The following is a 19,467-nucleotide window of genomic DNA, read 5'->3' as shown; positions in this document are numbered from 1 at the left end:
TTGGCTCAGAATATGGATTCTTTTGGTCTTTCTGGCCTTTGCTTAGATCTTTAGGCGATGACATCAGCCATTGAAGAGGTTTCGGAGTTGCTTGGACTGGGTTGTCCTTGGGGTGATCCACTAATACAGAGACACCTTCATCTAACAGTTTCTTGGAAGGTGATGGAATTGTCCTCATTGTTGGTCCTTCTCCTGTGTTTGGCCCGTCTTTGTAAAACGTTGAGTCACTTGTGGCCTGAAGATGTGAAGGAGCCCCCAATGACTTGGAAGGGAGCTCTGGTGTAGGTTGGACAAAGCTTTCCAGAATCTTATCTGTATAATCAGCAGGACTCTTGGGAGTGGTGAGGGGAGAATCTGTGTGGCTTTGCCCTCCTGGTTCCTTGGTTATCTCGCCATCCTTCTGTTTCTCGGTGGGCTGAGAATGGTCTGCACCTCGATCCAAGCTGGTGTTCTCCATAGTTGTAGCGGGCAATATGGATGGGCTATCATCAGTTGTGCCACGTTCTGTCTGTGGACTTGAATCTCGAGGTGTCTGCGGGGAGCCAATGGAGGAATCCTCTGGACTGGACGGAGTTAAGTCCAGTATCTGCTCGGATGTTGTGGTTGGCATGATGTGTGATAATGTTGGCACAGGTGGTGATGATTTGGTTGGTGTTGGGTCTGACACAGTCTTTGCTGTCGTAATGTCAGCTTCTAATACCATTGTTGAGTCTGAAGTCATTTCTGATTGTTTCTCTGATATCAGCTGTGAAGTTGTGCCTGGTACCAATTCAGATTGTGTGTCTGGTGCCATCGTTATTGTATACGGTGCCATCATTATTGTATATGATGCCAGCTCTATTGTATATGGTGCCAGCTCTGCATCGGGGGGCAGCTCAGACGTTGTGTCTGGCAGATTTGTGCTGTTTTCTTTCTGCTCTATGTCTACATCTGATTATAAATAGAAAGATTTCCCGTTATAGGCAATATATCAGCAGATGTGATACAATCATACATGATGTGGATATAAACAGGAGAGCGGGTGATAGACATGTCCAGCGGGTCTACTACATAGATCTCTGATCAGGCCTGAGCCTCACCGCTCCATTTCAGAAGAATGTTTAACAATCGTATCAACAGAGTTTTCCTTTCTTAAGAATAATTCCACTTTTGTGGGAAAGAAATAATAATACAGAATATACAATTGTTACATTAATATCTGTGCCATGTGTGGACCCTCATAACCCCCTAAGGACATCTGTGCCCTGTGCGGACCCTCATAACCCCCTAAGGACATCTGTGGCCTGTGCGGACCCTCATAACCCCCTAGGGATGTGTGTGCCATGTGCGGACCCTCATAACCCCCTAAGGACATCTGTGCCATGTGTGGACCCTCATAACCCCCTAAGGACATCTGTGCCATGTGCGGACCCTCATAACCCCCTAAGGACATCTGTGCCATGTGTGGACCCTCATAACCCCCTAAGGACATCTGTGCCATGTGTGGACCCTCATAACCCCCTAAGGACATCTGTGGCCTGTGTGGACCCTCATAACCCCCTAGGGATGTGTGTGCCCTGTGTGGATCCTCATACTTCCCTATGGACATCTGTGGCCTGTGTGGACCCTCATAACCCCCTAAGGACATCTGTGCCATGTGTGGACCCTCATAACCCCCTAAGGACATCTGTGCCATGTGTGGACCCTCATAACCCCCTAAGGACATCTGTGGCCTGTGTGGACCCTCATAACCCCCTAGGGATGTGTGTGCCCTGTGTGGATCCTCATACTTCCCTATGGACATCTGTGGCCTGTGTGGACCCTCATAACCCCCTAAGGACATCTGTGCCATGTGTGGACCCTCATAACCCCCTAAGGACATCTGTGGCCTGTGTGGACCCTCATAACCCCCTAAGGATATCTGTGCCCTGTGTGGACCCTCATAACCCCCTAAGGACATCTGTGCCCTGTGTGGACCCTCATAACCCCCTAAGGACATCTGTGCCCTGTGCGGACCCTCATAACCCCCAAGGGATGTGTGTGCCCTGTGTGGATCCTCATACTTCCCTATGGACATCTGTGGCCTGTGTGGACCCTCATAACCCCCTAAGGACATCTGTGGCCTGTGTGGACCCTCATATCCCCCTAAGGACATCTGTGGCCTGTGTGGACCCTCATAACCCCCTAGGGATGTGTGTGCCCTGTGTGGATCCTCATACTTCCCTATGGACATCTGTGGCCTGTGTGGACCCTCATAACCCCCTAAGGACATCTGTGGCCTGTGTGGACCCTCATATCCCCCTAAGGACATCTGTGGCCTGTGTGGACCCTCATAACCCCCTAAAAGACATATGTGTCCTGTGTGGACCCTCATATCCCCCTAAGGACATCTGTGCCATGTGTGGACCCTCATAACCCCCTAAGGACATCTGTGGCCTGTGTGGACCCTCATAACCCCCTAAGGACATCTGTGGCCTGTGTGGACCCTCATAACCCCCTAAGGACATCTGTGCCCTGTGTGGACCCTCATAACCCCCTAAGGACATCTGTGGCCTGTGTGGACCCTCATAACCCCCTAAGGACATCTGTGCCATGTGTGGACCCTCATAAACCCCTAAGGACATCTGTGCCATGTGTGGACCCTCATACCCACAGAGAAAGATACTTTAGGATTTGCATCCCACGTGGACCCTCATACCCCCAGAGAAGTGAAGCACACGTGTTGTATGTACATGTGACATATGCTGGATCATTTTTCCTGGTATGATAAGCTGGAATTATCAGAGTAGAGGGAAGGCAATAATGATAATCAGAAATGTGATATGCCGGGTGCCCCCACACTGCCCCCATACTCACCAAAGCCGGACATTTGTCTGAGGATCACATTTACCATCTGTGAATGTTGTTTACGTGTCTTTCATGGGGTCAAGGGCTATGCTGGGACCTCTAGTGATTTATTGTGCTCTGAGGACCTTGCTGGGACATATAGTGCCACTGGAATCAATCTGTGATAATTATTAACTGGATAATAATGCCGCAATTGTCGATGGATCCACATCACTGGACAATGTGATTGATGATGGATCTACAACGCTGGACAATGTGATGGATGATGCCTAAACACCTACCATCCCTAGCAACCCGCACCCTGAACACCCGCCATGCATAGCAACCCGCACCCTGAACACCCACAATGCCTAGCAACCCGCACCCTGAACACCCGCCATGCATAGCAACCCGCACCCTGAACACCCGCCATGCCTAGCAACCCGCACCCTGAACACCCGCCATGCCTAGCAACCCGCACCCTGAGCACCCGCCATGCCTAGCAACCCGCACCCTGAACAGCCGCCATGCCTAGCAACCCGCACCCTGAACACCCACCATGCCTAGCAACCCGCACCCTGAACACCCGCCATGCCTAGCAACCCGCACCCTGAACACCCTCCATGCCTAGCGACCCGCACCCTGAACACCCGCCATGCATAGCAACCCGCACCCTGAGGAGAAATGCCAGCCCACCCTGTCTCTTGGGGTCCAGGGGGTGCTACAAAATAGATTTTTTTATGTCACTTTAGCTTTAGTACATTCTACAGGTGCACCTGCCTCACAGGTAGGTTAAAGTGATTGTAAAGTCTCCTTTTTCATATTTTAAAAATAACAATCATGTTATACTTACCTGCTCTGTGTAATGGTTTGCACAGAGCATTCCAGATCCGCCTCTTCTCGGGTCCCTCGCCAGCTCTCCTGGCTCCTCCCCCCCAGATCCGCCTCCTCTCGGGTCCCTCGCCAGCTCTCCTGGCTCCTCCCCCCCAGATCCGCCTCCTCTCGGGTCCCTCGCCAGCTCTCCTGGCTCCTCCCCCCCAGATCCGCCTCCTCTCGGGTCCCTCGCCAGCTCTTCTGGCTCCTCCCCCTGTTATGTGCTCCTACCGCAAGCAGCACACGAGCCGCAGCTCTGTTTGTCCATTCAGACACGGAGCTGTGGCCCAGCCCCACCCCCTCTCTCTCCTCATTGACTCACTGGCCTTAAATGACAGAAGTGTGAGCCAATGGCACTCCACTGCTGTGTCTCAGCCAATGAGGAGGGAGAGTCCCGGACAGCTGAGGCTCTCATGCAACATCGCTAGACAGAGATTGGGCTCCTGTAAGTATTGGGGGTTGGGGAGCACACAGAGAGCTTTTTATCTTCATGCATAGAATGCATCTTCTGACCTTCCACCACTTTAAGGCTTTCCCCCAGAATGCTGCTTATAGGATCGTGCTTGGAGAATGTCCAGCAAATCCAACTTTGATTAGTCTGGTCATCTGTGGTCTGGTCATCATTAGTCTGGTCATCATTAGTCTGGTCATCATTAGTCTGGTCATCATTAGTCTGGTCATCACTGGTCTGGTCATCTGTGGTCTGGTCATCTGTGGTCTGGTCATCATTAGTCTTGTCATCACTGGTCTGGTCATCTGTGGTCTGGTCATCATTAGTCTTGTCATCTGTGGTCTGGTCATCTGTGGTCTGGTCATCTGTGGCCTGGTCATCTGTGGCCTGGTCATCACTGGTCTGGTCATCACTGGTCTGGTCATCACTGGTCTGGTCATCTCTGGTCTGGTCATCTCTGGTCTGGTCATCTTTGGTCTGGTCATCTCTGGTCTGGTCATCTTTGGTCTGGTCATCTCTGGTCTGGTCATCTCTGGTCTGGTCATCTCTGGTCTGGTCATCACTGGTCTGGTCATCTGTGGTCTGGTCATCTGTGGTCTGGTCATCTGTGGTCTGGTCATCTGTGGCCTGGTCATCTGTGGTCTGGTCATCACTGGTCTGGTCATCTCTGGTCTGGTCATCTCTGGTCTGGTCATCACTGGTCTGGTCATCACTGGTCTGGTCATCTGTGGTCTGGTCATCTGTGGTCTGGTCATCTGTGGTCTGGTCATCACTGGTCTGGTCATCATTAGTCTGGTCATCTCTGGTCTGGTCATCTGTGGCCTGGTCATCTGTGGTCTGGTCATCACTGGTCTGGTCATCATTAGTCTGGCCATCTCTGGTCTGGCCATCTCTGGTCTGGTCATCACTGGTCTGGTCATCTGTGGTCTGGTCATCTGTGGCCTGGTCATCTGTGGTCTGGTCATCTGTGGCCTGGTCATCACTGGTCTGGTCATCTCTGGTCTGGTCATCTCTGGTCTGGTCATCACTGGTCTGGTCATCACTGGTCTGGTCATCACTGGTCTGGTCATCTGTGGTCTGGTCATCTGTGGTCTGGTCATCACTGGTCTGGTCATCTCTGGTCTGGTCATCTCTGGTCTGGTCATCTGTGGCCTGGTCATCTGTGGTCTGGTCATCACTGGTCTGGCCATCTCTGGTCTGGTCATCTGTGGCCTGGTCATCTGTGGTCTGGTCATCTGTGGTCTGGTCATCTGTGGTCTGGTCATCACTGGTCTGGTCATCTGTGGTCTGGTCATCATTAGTCTGGTCATCTCTGGTCTGGTCATCACTGGTCTGGTCACCTGTGGTCTGGTCATCTGTGGCCTGGTCATCTGTGGTCTGGTCATCTGTGGCCTGGTCATCTGTGGTCTGGTCATCTGTGGCCTGGTCATCACTGGTCTGGTCATCATTAGTCTGGTCATCTCTGGTCTTGTCATCACTGGTCTGGTCATCTCTGGTCTTGTCATCACTGGTCTGGTCATCTCTGGTCTGTCATCTCTGGTCTGGTCATCTCTGGTCTGGTCATCTCTGGTCTGGCCATCTCTGGTCTGACCATCTCTGGTCTTGTCATCACTGGTCTGGTCATCGCTGGTCTGGTCATCTCTGGTCTGTCATCTCTGGTCTGGTCATCTGTGGTCTGGTCATCATTAGTCTTGTCATCACTGGTCTGGTCATCTGTGGTCTGGTCATCTCTGGTCTGGTCATCTCTGGTCTGGTCATCTCTGGTCTGGTCATCACTGGTCTGGTCATCTGTGGTCTGGTCATCTGTGGTCTGGTCATCTGTGGTCTGGTCATCTGTGGCCTGGTCATCTGTGGTCTGGTCATCACTGGTCTGGTCATCATTAGTCTGGTCATCACTGGTCTGGTCATCACTGGTCTGGTCATCACTGGTCTGGTCATCTGTGGTCTGGTCATCTGTGGTCTGGTCATCTGTGGTCTGGTCATCTGTGGTCTGGTCATCATTAGTCTGGTCATCTCTGGTCTGGTCATCTGTGGCCTGGTCATCTGTGGTCTGGTCATCACTGGTCTGGTCATCATTAGTCTGGCCATCTCTGGTCTGGCCATCTCTGGTCTGGCCATCTCTGGTCTGGCCATCTCTGGTCTGGTCATCTCTGGTCTGGCCATCTCTGGTCTGGCCATCTCTGGTCTGGCCATCTCTGGTCTGGCCATCACTGGTCTGGTCATCTCTGGTCTGGTCATCTCTGGTCTGGTCATCTCTGGTCATCACTGGTCTGGTCATCACTGGTCTGGTCATCACTGGTCTGGTCATCACTGGTCTGGTCATCTCTGGTCTGGTCATCTCTGGTCTGGTCATCACTGGTCTGCTCATCACTGGTCTGGATTCTTGCTTTAGGGATTGATACATGAAGTGGATTTATCTGAATGGTATCAAAATTTTGTATTGTGTGACCGGCAGTACTTACCTCCACACAGAGACCCCTTACAGGTGTGTGTCTCCACGCAGGCTGAACATGGGGCCCCCACCATAAACGGCTTCTTACCCTCGTAGTTCCCCCTGTGAGGAGGAAAGAGAATTCCATCATCATTATTCCCGGTATGAAGAATCATTCACATCAGATTTATGTACTAGAATGCGAAGGAGACCATCATGGAGCTCCAACCAGTGGTCGGTAGGGAAACTGCTGTGTATGATGGGGCCCGATAGGGAAACTGCTGTGTATGATGGGGGCCCATAGGGAAACTGCTGTGTATGATGGGGGCCCATAGGGTAACTGCTGTGTATGATGGGGGCCCATAGGGAAACTGCTGTGTATGATGGGGGCCCATAGGGAAACTGCTGTGTATTATGGGGGTCCGATAGGGAAGCTACTGTGTACGATGGGGGCCGATAGGGAAACTGCTGTGTATTATGGGGGTCCATAGGGAAACTCATGTAGGAAGCGGCAGAACCAATGAGGACCAAGCAATCGCAATCTGTCAGTGTGTGGTACGCCTTGCATTGTGTGTATCCCCCCGGCAGAGTTGGAGGAATCTGGTTCCTCCAGGGTGGTGAAGAGGAGAGGAGACTCCATGGCTTTAATGACTTCAGTGTTTAATCTTCGGTGTGGGAATGGGGCAAGGGGGGTTGGCAGGGATCAGAATAACAAAGATGTGAATTATTATGACATGAACACGTTAAGAAGAACATGGGGGGGGGGCAATTCTCTGATATTAATGTCAGAGCTCATTAATGTCAGAGAATTGCCCCCCATGTTCTCATTAATGTCAGAGAATTGCCCCCCATATTCTCATTAATATCAGAGAATTGCCCCCCATGTTCTCATTAATGTCAGAGAATTGCCGCCCATGTTCTCATTAATGTCAGAGAATTTCCCCCCATGTTATCATTAATGTCAGAGAATTGCCCCCATATTCTCATTAATGTCAGAGAATTGCCCCCATGTTCTCATTAATGTCAGAGAATTGCCCCCATGTTCTCATTAATGTCAGAGAATTGCCCCCCATGTTCTCATTAATGTCAGAGAATTGCCCCCCATGTTCTCATTAATGTCAGAGAATTGCCCCCCATGTTCTCATTAATGTCAGAGAATTGCCCCCATATTCTCATTAATGTCAGAGAATTTCCCCCCATGTTCTCATTAATGTCAGAGAATTGCCCCCATATTCTCATTAATGTCAGAGAATTGCCCCCCATGTTCTCATTAATGATCTGCTTGTCTGTGTGGGTCTCTCTGGTGGTGGGCCGAGGTATTGCAGGTTGTGACAAAGGTATTACAGCTGGATTTACCTGCCCCGGGTTCTGCCCTCATACCCTCCTACACCAATCAATGTCCTTGCCTTAGTCAGGCAGCCGCCATGTGCTTGCATTCTAGACACAGTTACATAGAAAAAAGACACAAGTCCATCCAGTTCTACCGCAAAAAAAATAATATTATCATACATTCCCATATACACAATTCTATACCCAGAGGAAGGTGAAACCCCCAGCAGAGCCATCATCCAATCTGCTAAAGCAGGGAAAAAATTCCTTCCTGATCCCCCGAGAGGCAATCGGATTTTCCCCGGATCACCTTTCCCTATAAATGTCATCCAGTTATATTCTGTACACTATAATAACAATAATCCCGACCTTTCTTATAGCAATCCACTGATTGGGCCAGATCCACCTCTGCAGGGAGTCTATTCCACATTTTCACAGCTCTTACTGTGAAGAAACCTTTCCGTATTTGGAGATGAAATCTCTTTTCCTGTAGATGTAAAGAGTCCTCCTTGTCCTCTGTGATGACTGTAAAGTGAATAACTCAACACCAAGTTCCCTATATGGACCCCTTATATATTATACATGGTGATCAAATCCCCCCCTTATATATTATACATGGTGATCAAATCCCCCCTTAATCTCCTCTTATCAAGAGAGAATAAATTCAGTTCCTCTAATCTCTCCTCATAGCTGAGCTCCTCCATGCCTCTTATCAGTTTGGTTGCCCTTCTCTGCACTTTCTCCAGTTCCCCGATATCCTTACTGAGAACTGGAGCCCAAAACTGAACGGCATATTCCAGATGAGGTCTTACTAATGATTTGTACAGATGAGATCTCTCTCTCTGGAGTCCAGACCTCTCCTATACAGGAAAGAGACCGCAGCTTGGCATTGCATGTTATTATTGAGCTTATGATCTACCAAAACCCCCAGATCCTTCTCCACTATGGATCTCCCAGATCCTTCTCCACCAGGGATCCCCCCCAGATCCTTCTCCACTATGAATCCCCCCAGATCCTTCTCCACTATGAATCCTCCAGATCCTTCTCCACTATGGATCCCCCCAGATCCTTCTCCACCATGGATCCCCCCAGATCCTTCTCCACTATGAATCCCCCCAGATCCTTCTCCACTATGAATCCTCCAGATCCTTCTTCACTATGGATCCCCCCAGATCCTTCTTCACTAAGTATCCCACAGATCCTTCTCCACTATGGATCCCCCCCAGATCCTTCTCCACCATGGATCCCCCCAGATCCTTCTCCACTATGAATCCCCCAGATCCTTCTCCACTATGAATCCTCCAGATCCTTCTCCACTATGGATCCCCCCAGATCCTTCTCCACTATGGATCCCCCCAGATCCTTCTTCACTATGGATCCCCCAGATCCTTCTCCACTATGGATCCCCCCAGATCCTTCTCCACTATGGATCCCCCCAGATCCTTCTTCACTATGGATCCCCCAGATCCTTCTCCACTATGGATCCCCCCCAGATCCTTCTCCACCATGGATCCCCCCAGATCCTTCTCCACTATGAATCCTCCAGATCCTTCTCCACTATGGATCCCCCCAGATCCTTCTCCACCATGGATCCCCCAGATCCTTCTCCACTATGAATCCCCCCAGATCCTTCTCCACTATGAATCCTCCAGATCCTTCTCCACTATGGATCCCCCCAGATCCTTCTTCACTATGGATCCCCCAGATCCTTCTCCACTATGGATCCCCCCAGATCCTTCTCCACTATGTATCCCCCAGATCCTTCTCCACTATGGAGCCCCCCAGATCTTTCTCCACTATGGACCCCCCCACATCCTTCTCCACTATGGATCCACCCAGATCCTTCTCCACTATGGATCCCCCCAGATCCTTCTCCACTATGGATCCCCCAGATCCTTCTTCACCATGGATCCCCCCAGATCCTTCTCCACTATGGATCCCCCAGATCCTTCTCCACTATGAATCCCCCAGATCCTTCTCCACTATGGATCCCCGGATCCTTCTCCACTATGGAACCTCCCAGATCCTTCTCCACTATGTATCCCCCCAGATCCTTCTCTACTATGGATCCCCCCAGATCCTTCTCCACTATGTATCCCCTCCAGATCCTTCTGCACTATGGACTCCCCCCAGATCCTTCTCCACTATGGATCCCCCCAGATCCTTCTCCACCATGGATCCCCCCCAGATCCTTCTACACTATGGATCCCCCCAGATCCTTCTCCACTATGGATCTCCCAGATCCTTCTCCACTATGGATCCCCCAGATCCTTCTCCACTATGGATCCTCCCAGATCCTTCACCACTATGGATCCCCCCAGATCCTTCTCCACTATGTATCCCTCCAGATCCTTCTCCACTATGTATCCCCCCAGATCCTTCTCCACTATGGAGCCCCCAGATCCTTCTCCACTATGGATCCCCCCAGATCCTTCTCCACTATGGACTCCCCCCAGATCCTTCTCCACTATGGATCTCCCAGATCCTTCTCCACTATGGATCCCCCCAGATCCTTCTCCACTATGTATCCCCCAGATCCTTCTCCACTATGGAGCCCCACAGATCCTTCTCCACTATGGATCCCCCCAGATCCTTCTCCACTATGGAGCCCCCCAGATCCTTCTCCACTATGGACTCCCCAGATCCTTCTCCACTATGGAGCCCCCCAGATCCTTCTCCACTATGGATCCCCCCAGATCCTTCTCCACTATGGATCCCCCCAGATCCTTCTCCACTATGTATCCCCCAGATCCTTCTCCACTATGGAGCCCCACAGATCCTTCTCCACTATGGATCCCCCCAGATCCTTCTCCACTATGGAGCCCCCCAGATCCTTCTCCACTATGGATCTCCCAGATCCTTCTCCACTATGGATCCCCCCAGATCCTTCTCCACTATGTATCCCCCAGATCCTTCTCCACTATGGAGCCCCACAGATCCTTCTCCACTATGGATCCCCCCAGATCCTTCTCCACTATGGACTCCCCCCAGATCCTTCTCCACTATGGATCTCCCAGATCCTTCTCCACTATGGATCCCCCCAGATCCTTCTCCACTATGTATCCCCCAGATCCTTCTCCACTATGGAGCCCCACAGATCCTTCTCCACTATGGATCCCCCCAGATCCTTCTCCACTATGGAGCCCCACAGATCCTTCTCCACTATGGATCCCCCAGATCCTTCTCCACTATGGATCCCCCCAGATCCTTCTCTACTATGGATCCCCCCAGATCCTTCTCTACTATGGATCCCCCCAGATCCTTCTCCACTATATATCTCCCCAGATCGCAGTGTTTTTTTGTGTTTTTTAGGATTGGTCCTTCTCTACTATGGATCACCCCAGAATCCGTCTCCACTATGTATCCCCCCAGATCCTTCTCCACTATGGACTCCCCCCAGATCCTTCTCCACTATGGATCCCCCCCGATCCTTCTCCACCATGGATCCCCCCAGATCCTTCTCCACTATGGATCCCCCCAGATCCTTCTCCACTATGGACTCCCCCCAGATCCTTCTTCACTATGGATCTCCCAGATCCTTCTCCACTATGGATCCCCCAGATCCTTCTCCACTATGGATCCCCCAGATCCTTCTCCACTATGGACTCCCCCCAGATCCTTCTCCACTATGGATCCCCCCAGATCCTTCTCCACTATGGATCCCCCCAGATCCTTCTCCACCATGGATTCCCCCCAGATCCTTCTCCACTATGGACTCCCCCCAGATCCTTCTCCACCATGTATCCCCCAGATCCTTCTCCACTATGTATCCCCCCAGATCCTTCTCCACTAAGGAGCCCCACAGATCCTTCTCCACTATGGAGCCCCCCAGATCCTTCTCCACTATGGAGCCCCCCAGATCCTTCTCCACTATGGATCCCCCCAGATCCTTCTCCACTATGGATCCCCCAGATCCTTCTCCACTATGGATCCCCCAGATCCTTCTCCACTATGGACTCCCCCCAGATCCTTCTCCACTATGGATCCCCCAGATCCTTCTCCACCATGGATCCCCCCAGATCCTTCTCCACCATGAATCCCCCCAGATCCTTCTCCACCATGAATCCCCCCAGATCCTTCTCCACCATGGACTCCCCTAGATCCTTCTCCACTATGGACCCCCCAGATCCTTCTCCACTACGGATCCCCTCAGATCCTTCTCCACTACAGATCTCCCCAGATCCTTCTCCACTATGGATCCCCCAGATCCTTCTCCACTATGGACCCCCCAGATCCTTCTCCACTACGGATCCCCTCAGATCCTTCTCCACTATAGATCTCCCCAGATCCTTCTCCACTATGGATCCCCCCAGATCCTTCTCCACTATGGATCCCCTCAGATCCTTCTCCACTATGGATCCCCTCAGATCCTTCTCCACTATGGACCCCCCAGATCCTTCTCCACTATGGACCCCCCAGATCCTTCTCCACTATAGATCTCCCCAGATCCTTCTCCACTATGGATCCCCCAGATCCTTCTCCACTATGGACCCCCAGATCCTTCTCCACTATGGACCCCCCAGATCCTTCTCCACTATGGATCCCCTCAGATCCTTCTCCACTATAGATCCCCCCAGATCCTTCTCCACTATGGACTCCCCCCAGATCCTTCTCCACTATGGATCTCCCAGATCCTTCTCCACTATGGATCCCCCCAGATCCTTCTTCACTATGGATCCCCCAGATCCTTCTCCACTATGGATCCCCCCAGATCCTTCTCCACTATGGATCCCCCCAGATCCTTCTTCACTATGGATCCCCCAGATCCTTCTCCACTATGGATCCCCCCAGATCCTTCTCCACTATGTATCCCCCAGATCCTTCTCCACTATGGAGCCCCACAGATCCTTCTCCACTATGGATCCCCCCAGATCCTTCTCCACTATGGACTCCCCCCAGATCCTTCTCCACTATGGATCTCCCAGATCCTTCTCCACTATGGATCCCCCCAGATCCTTCTCCACTATGTATCCCCCAGATCCTTCTCCACTATGGAGCCCCACAGATCCTTCTCCACTATGGATCCCCCCAGATCCTTCTCCACTATGGAGCCCCACAGATCCTTCTCCACTATGGATCCCCCCAGATCCTTCTCCACTATGGATCCCCCCAGATCCTTCTCTACTATGGATCCCCCCAGATCCTTCTCTACTATGGATCCCCCCAGATCCTTCTCCACTATATATCTCCCCAGATCGCAGTGTTTTTTTGTGTTTTTTAGGATTGGTCCTTCTCTACTATGGATCACCCCAGAATCCGTCTCCACTATGTATCCCCCAGATCCTTCTCCACTATGGACTCCCCCCAGATCCTTCTCCACTATGGATCCCCCCCAGATCCTTCTCCACCATGGATCCCCCCAGATCCTTCTCCACTATGGATTCCCCCAGATCCTTCTCCACTATGGACTCCCCCCAGATCCTTCTTCACTATGGATCTCCCAGATCCTTCTCCACTATGGATCCCCCAGATCCTTCTCCACTATGGACTCCCCCCAGATCCTTCTCCACTATGGATCCCCCCAGATCCTTCTCCACCATGGATTCCCCCCAGATCCTTCTCCACTATGGACTCCCCCCAGATCCTTCTCCACTATGGATCCCCCCAGATCCTTCTCCACCATGGATCCCCCCAGATCCTTCTCCACTATGTATCCCCCCAGATCCTTCTCCACTATGTATCCCCCCAGATCCTTCTCCACTATGGACTCCCCCCAGATCCTTCTCCACTATGGATCTCCCAGATCCTTCTCCACTATGGATCCCCTAGATCCTTCTCCACTATGGATCCTCCCAGATCCTTCTCCACTATGGATCCCCCCAGATCCTTCTCCACCATGTATCCCCCCAGATCCTTCTCCACTATGTATCCCCCCAGATCCTTCTCCACTAAGGAGCCCCACAGATCCTTCTCCACTATGGAGCCCCCCAGATCCTTCTCCACTATGGAGCCCCCCAGATCCTTCTCCACTATGGATCCCCCCAGATCCTTCTCCACTATGGATCCCCCAGATCCTTCTCCACTATGGATCCCCCAGATCCTTCTCCACTATGGACTCCCCCCAGATCCTTCTCCACTATGGATCCCCCAGATCCTTCTCCACCATGGATCCCCCCAGATCCTTCTCCACCATGAATCCCACCAGATCCTTCTCCACCATGGACTCCCCTAGATCCTTCTCCACTATGGACCCCCCAGATCCTTCTCCACTACGGATCCCCTCAGATCCTTCTCCACTATGGATCCCCCAGATCCTTCTCCACTATGGACCCCCCAGATCCTTCTCCACTACGGATCCCCTCAGATCCTTCTCCACTATAGATCTCCCCAGATCCTTCTCCACTATGGATCCCCCCAGATCCTTCTCCACTATGGATCCCCTCAGATCCTTCTCCACTATGGATCCCCTCAGATCCTTCTCCACTATGGACCCCCCAGATCCTTCTCCACTATGGACTCCCCCCAGATCCTTCTCCACTATGGATCCCCCAGATCCTTCTCCACCATGGATCCCCCCAGATCCTTCTCCACCATGAATCCCACCAGATCCTTCTCCACCATGAATCCCCCCAGATCCTTCTCCACCATGGACTCCCCTAGATCCTTCTCCACTATGGACCCCCCAGATCCTTCTCCACTACGGATCCCCTCAGATCCTTCTCCACTATAGATCTCCCCAGATCCTTCTCCACTATGGATCCCCCAGATCCTTCTCCACTATGGACCCCCCAGATCCTTCTCCACTACGGATCCCCTCAGATCCTTCTCCACTATAGATCTCCCCAGATCCTTCTCCACTATGGATCCCCCCAGATCCTTCTCCACTATGGATCCCCTCAGATCCTTCTCCACTATGGATCCCCTCAGATCCTTCTCCACTATGGACCCCCCAGATCCTTCTCCACTATGGACCCCCCAGATCCTTCTCCACTATAGATCTCCCCAGATCCTTCTCCACTATGGATCCCCCCAGATCCTTCTCCACTATGGACCCCCCAGATCCTTCTCCACTATGGACCCCCCAGATCCTTCTCCACTATGGATCCCCTCAGATCCTTCTCCACTATAGATCTCCCCAGATCCTTCTCCACTATGGATCCCCCCAGATCCTTCTCCACTATGGACCCCCCAGATCCTTCTCCACTATGGATTCCCCCAGATCCTTCTCCACTATGGACCCCCAGATCCTTCTCCACTACGGATTCCCCCCAGATCCTTCTCCAATATGGATTCCCCCCAGATCCTTCTCCACTATGGATCGCCCAAGATCCTTCTCCACTATGGATCCCCCCAGATCCTTCTCCACTACGGATTCCCCCCAGATCCTTCTCCACTATGGATTCCCCCCAGATCCTTCTCCACTATGGACCCCCAGATCCTTCTCCACTATGGATCCCCCCAGATCCTTCTCCACTACGGATTCCCCCCAGATCCTTCTCCACTATGGATCCCCCCAGATCCTTCTCCACTACGGATTCCCCCCAGATCCTTCTCCACTATGGATTCCCCCCAGATCCTTCTCCACTATGGATCCCCCAAGATCCTTCTCCACTACGGATCCCCCCAGATCCTTCTCCACTATGGATTCCCCTCAGATCCTTCTCCACTATGGATCCCCCAAGATCCTTCTCCACTATGGATCCCCCAGATCCTTCTCCACTATGGATCCCCCCAGATTATTCCACTGCATAGCTCGGTGTCATCTGCTGATTTTTGCTTACAGCTAACAGCAAAAGAAATCATGTTATGGTCACTGCTACCCAGATGTTCCTTTATCTGAACATTAGTAATACTCTCTGCATTGTTTGAGATTACCAGGTCCAACAGAGCATCATTCCTACTTGGGACCTCAATAAACTGGACCATAAAATTGTCCTGTAATAGGTTTATACATTTTTGCCCTTTAACTGTCCCAGCAGTGCCATTACCCCAGTCAATTTCTGGGTAGTTACCATCCCCCATTATTATCCCTGTCCCAGCCCTTGCAGCCCTTTGTATCTGTGCAAGGAGCTGAGTCTCCACCTCCTCATTAACATTGGGTGGTCTATAACTGTAACGGCACCCCTAATATAAAGGGGGTTAACGCCGTTTACGATGTTCCCTCTCCTAGACACACATCCACTCGCTACCAATATCCACAGCTAAACGACCCTTTCCTATAGGAGCCGACCCCTCTGGCAAAAAGACGAGACGCACTCTGTCCCTTCTGTAGTAGGTATGAATTTATTATTGAGAAACATTGTAACTTTATACACAATTCAAGGCACATGCTTTAACATGAACAAGGGCCCAGCTCCACCCACACATCCCAAGACTCAACACCTCATCCTGACGTCTGCTAGGCTTCAATCCCACCCAATACACATCTTTTCACAAAGGGTTGGCAGCCAGTCTGTCTGGCACTTTACAATACACACAAGGACAGACTTAAATGAACAATAGAAATGCAAAACAACTTAATTCCTCACAGCAATGATACTTAACCCCCATATACAGTATACATCCAATCTATATACAATGTATATAGAGGCTTGAATATGGCTATCACAGACCATATTGGGGGTTTCTTTTATTCATCCTGTGTCCAAAGTGACCCCACTGTCACAATAACAAACTCCAATGATTAACTTTGAACTACGCACATCTGTATGCAGTTCTACCCATAATGCCTCAGACTCGTCACACTCTCCATCCACCAGGTCCTCTTTCTCACTCGCTTTGGGATCACTTCTCACATACAGACAGACCCCTCCACCTTTCCTCTTTACTCTGTCTTTCCGAAAGAGTGCATAGCCAGGAATATTAATAGCCCAGTCATGTGAGGAATGAAGCCAAGTTTCAGCAATACCCATTACATCATAGCTCTCCTCATGCACCAGAGCTTCCAACTCGCCTATTTTGCTTGGCAGACTTCTGGCATTGGTGAACAAACATTTGAATGCATTAATATATTGTGACCGGTCACATACTATCCTCTTATTGGGTGTTCAGAGATTGCAACCAGGACTTGCTACTATACTTACCTTGGGTTTATGTGCTTTGGTTACCCTACCACTACTGCCCCTAAAATTACCCTCTGGAATATGCTTCACGCTGACTATCTCTATCTCTGGACCCTCCCCCCCATCACCTAGTTTAAAACCCCTCTAACTTTTTGGCCATCTTTATTCCCAGCTGATCTGCCCCCTCCTCATTTAGGTGCAGTCCGTCCCTTCTATAGTACCGGTTATCGACTGAGAAGCCGTCCCAGTCCTCCAGGAACCCAAACCCCTCCTTACTACACCAGCCCCTCAGCCACTTGTTTACTTCCCTAATCTCCCTCGGCCTTTCTGGTGTGGCTCCATGTACCGGCAGTATTCCTGAGAATATTCCTGAGAATTCTACCCTGGAGGTCCCTTTCATCAATTTAGCTCCCAAGTCCCTAAAATTGTTCTTTAGGACCCTCCATCTGCCTCTGACTTTGTCATTGGTGCCGACGTGCACCACGACAGCCGGGTCTTCCCCGCCCCCTCCCAGTATTCTGTCCACCAGAACCGTGATGTGCCGAACCCAAGCGTCCGGCAGACAACATACAATTCAGAGCTTCAGGTCTCTGTTACAGATTGGCCTCTCTGTCCTCCTAAGAATTGAGTCCCCTACCACCAGGATCTGTCCTTCCTTCCCCTCCCCCCCCACTCTGACTGGAGGAGATCTTCCCCCGGCAGCTGGGAGAGTCCCTCAGCTCCAGCAGTGCTGGTCCCTGACTGGGATCACCAATGTTTGACACAAGGTTATATAGACCTCAAGCACATGTGACCAACTAACCCCTCCCCTTAATTAGTAGGCTGAAGGGAGCAAAGGGAAAAACACAGTTCAAAAGATGTCAGAAAAAAAGTGTAAAAAAGCTACAAGGAAAAGCCCCAAAAAGAACCTAAAAATGCAAACCAGCAGTCACCAGCAATCACCAGCAGTCACCAGCAGTCACCAGCAATCACCAGCAGTCACCAGCAGCCACCATCAATAACCAGCAGTCACCAGCAGTCACCAGCAATCACCAGCAGTCACCAGCAATCACCAGCAGTCACCAGCAGTCACCAGTAGTCACCAGCAATCACCAGCAATCACCAGCAGTCACCAGCAATCACCAGCAATCACCAGCAATCACCAGCAGTCACCAGCAATCACCAGCAATCACCAGCAGTCACCAGCAATCACCAGAAATCACCAGCAGTCACCAGCAATCACCAGCAGTCACCAGCAATCACCACCAGTCACCAGCAGTCACCAGCAATCACCAGCAGTCACCAGCAGGCACCAGTAGTCACCAGCAATCACCAGCAGTCACCAGAAATCACCAGCAGTCACCAGAAATCACCAGCAGTCACCAGTAGTCACCAGCAATCACCAGCAATCACCAGCAGTCACCAGCAGTCACCAGCAATCACCATCAATCACCAGCAGTCACCAGCAATCACCATCAGTCACCAGCAGTCACCAGCAATCACCAGAAATCACCAGCAGTCACCAGCAATCACCAGCAGTCACCAGAAATCACCAGCAATCACCAGTAGTCACCAGCAATCACCAGCAGTCACCAGCAATCACCAGCAGTCACCAGCAGTCACCAGCAATCACCAGCAGTCACCAGCAATCACCATCAATCACCAGCAGTCACCAGCAATCACCAGCAATCACCATCAATCACCATCAATCACCAGCAGTCACCAGCAGTCACCAGAAATCACCAGCAGTCACCAGTAGTCACCAGCAATCACCAGCAGTCACCAGTAGTCACCAGCAGTCACCAGCAGTCACCAGCAATCACCAGAAATCACCAGCAATCACCAGCAGTTACCAGAAATCACCAGCAATCACCAGTAGTCACCAGCAATCACAAGCAATCACCAGCAGTCACCAGCAAACACCAGCAGTCACCATCAATCACCAGCAGTCACCAGAAATCACCAGCAATCACCAGCAGTCACCAGAAATCACCAGCAATCACCAGCAGTCACCAGCAGTCACCAGCAGTCACCAGCAATCACCAGCAAACACCAGCAAACACCAGCAATCACCAGCAATCACCAGCAGTCACCAGCAATCACCAGCAAACACCAGCAGTCACCAGCAATCACCAGCAGTCACCAGCAATCACCAGCAGTCACCAGCAGTCACCAGCAAACACCAGCAGTCACCAGCAAACACCAGCAGTCACCAGCAGTCACCATCAGTCACCAGCAGTCACCAGCAATCACCAGCAGTCACCAGCAGTCACCAGCAATCACCATCAATCACCAGCAGTCACCAGCAATCACCATCAGTCACCAGCAGTCACCAGCAATCACCAGAAATCACCAGCAGTCACCAGCAATCACCAGCAGTCACCAGAAATCACCAGCAATCACCAGTAGTCACCAGCAATCACCAGCAGTCACCAGCAGTCACCAGCAATCACCAGCAGTCACCAGCAGTCACCAGCAATCACCAGCAGTCACCAGCAATCACCATCAATCACCAGCAGTCACCAGCAATCACCAGCAATCACCATCAATCACCATCAATCACCAGCAGTCACCAGCAGTCACCAGCAGTCACCAGA

At 51.3% G+C, this 19,467-nt stretch overlaps 1 protein-coding gene across 1 annotated transcript in view; it reads right to left on the bottom strand.

Annotated features, from left to right (window-relative positions):
• Positions 1-5: 5 nt before the first annotated feature.
• The window catches only part of LOC144000269 (uncharacterized), a gene marked incomplete at its 5' end in the record, with an annotated part of 33,050 nt that continues 13,588 nt past the window's right edge, over positions 6-19,467 (bottom strand). The window contains 3 exons of the mRNA XM_077494001.1: positions 6-48; positions 147-930; positions 6,592-6,683. Of these exons, the coding sequence (XP_077350127.1) occupies positions 6-48; positions 147-930; positions 6,592-6,683 (919 nt within the window). The remainder of the gene's footprint in view (positions 49-146; positions 931-6,591; positions 6,684-19,467) is intronic.

Source organism: Lithobates pipiens, unplaced genomic scaffold (assembly GCF_037356315.1).
Source record: "Lithobates pipiens isolate NorthernLeopardFrog02 unplaced genomic scaffold, aLitPip1_a1.2 Scaffold_198, whole genome shotgun sequence".
NCBI lineage: Eukaryota > Metazoa > Chordata > Amphibia > Anura > Ranidae > Lithobates > Lithobates pipiens.
This window is presented reverse-complemented; position numbering and strand designations above follow the sequence as displayed.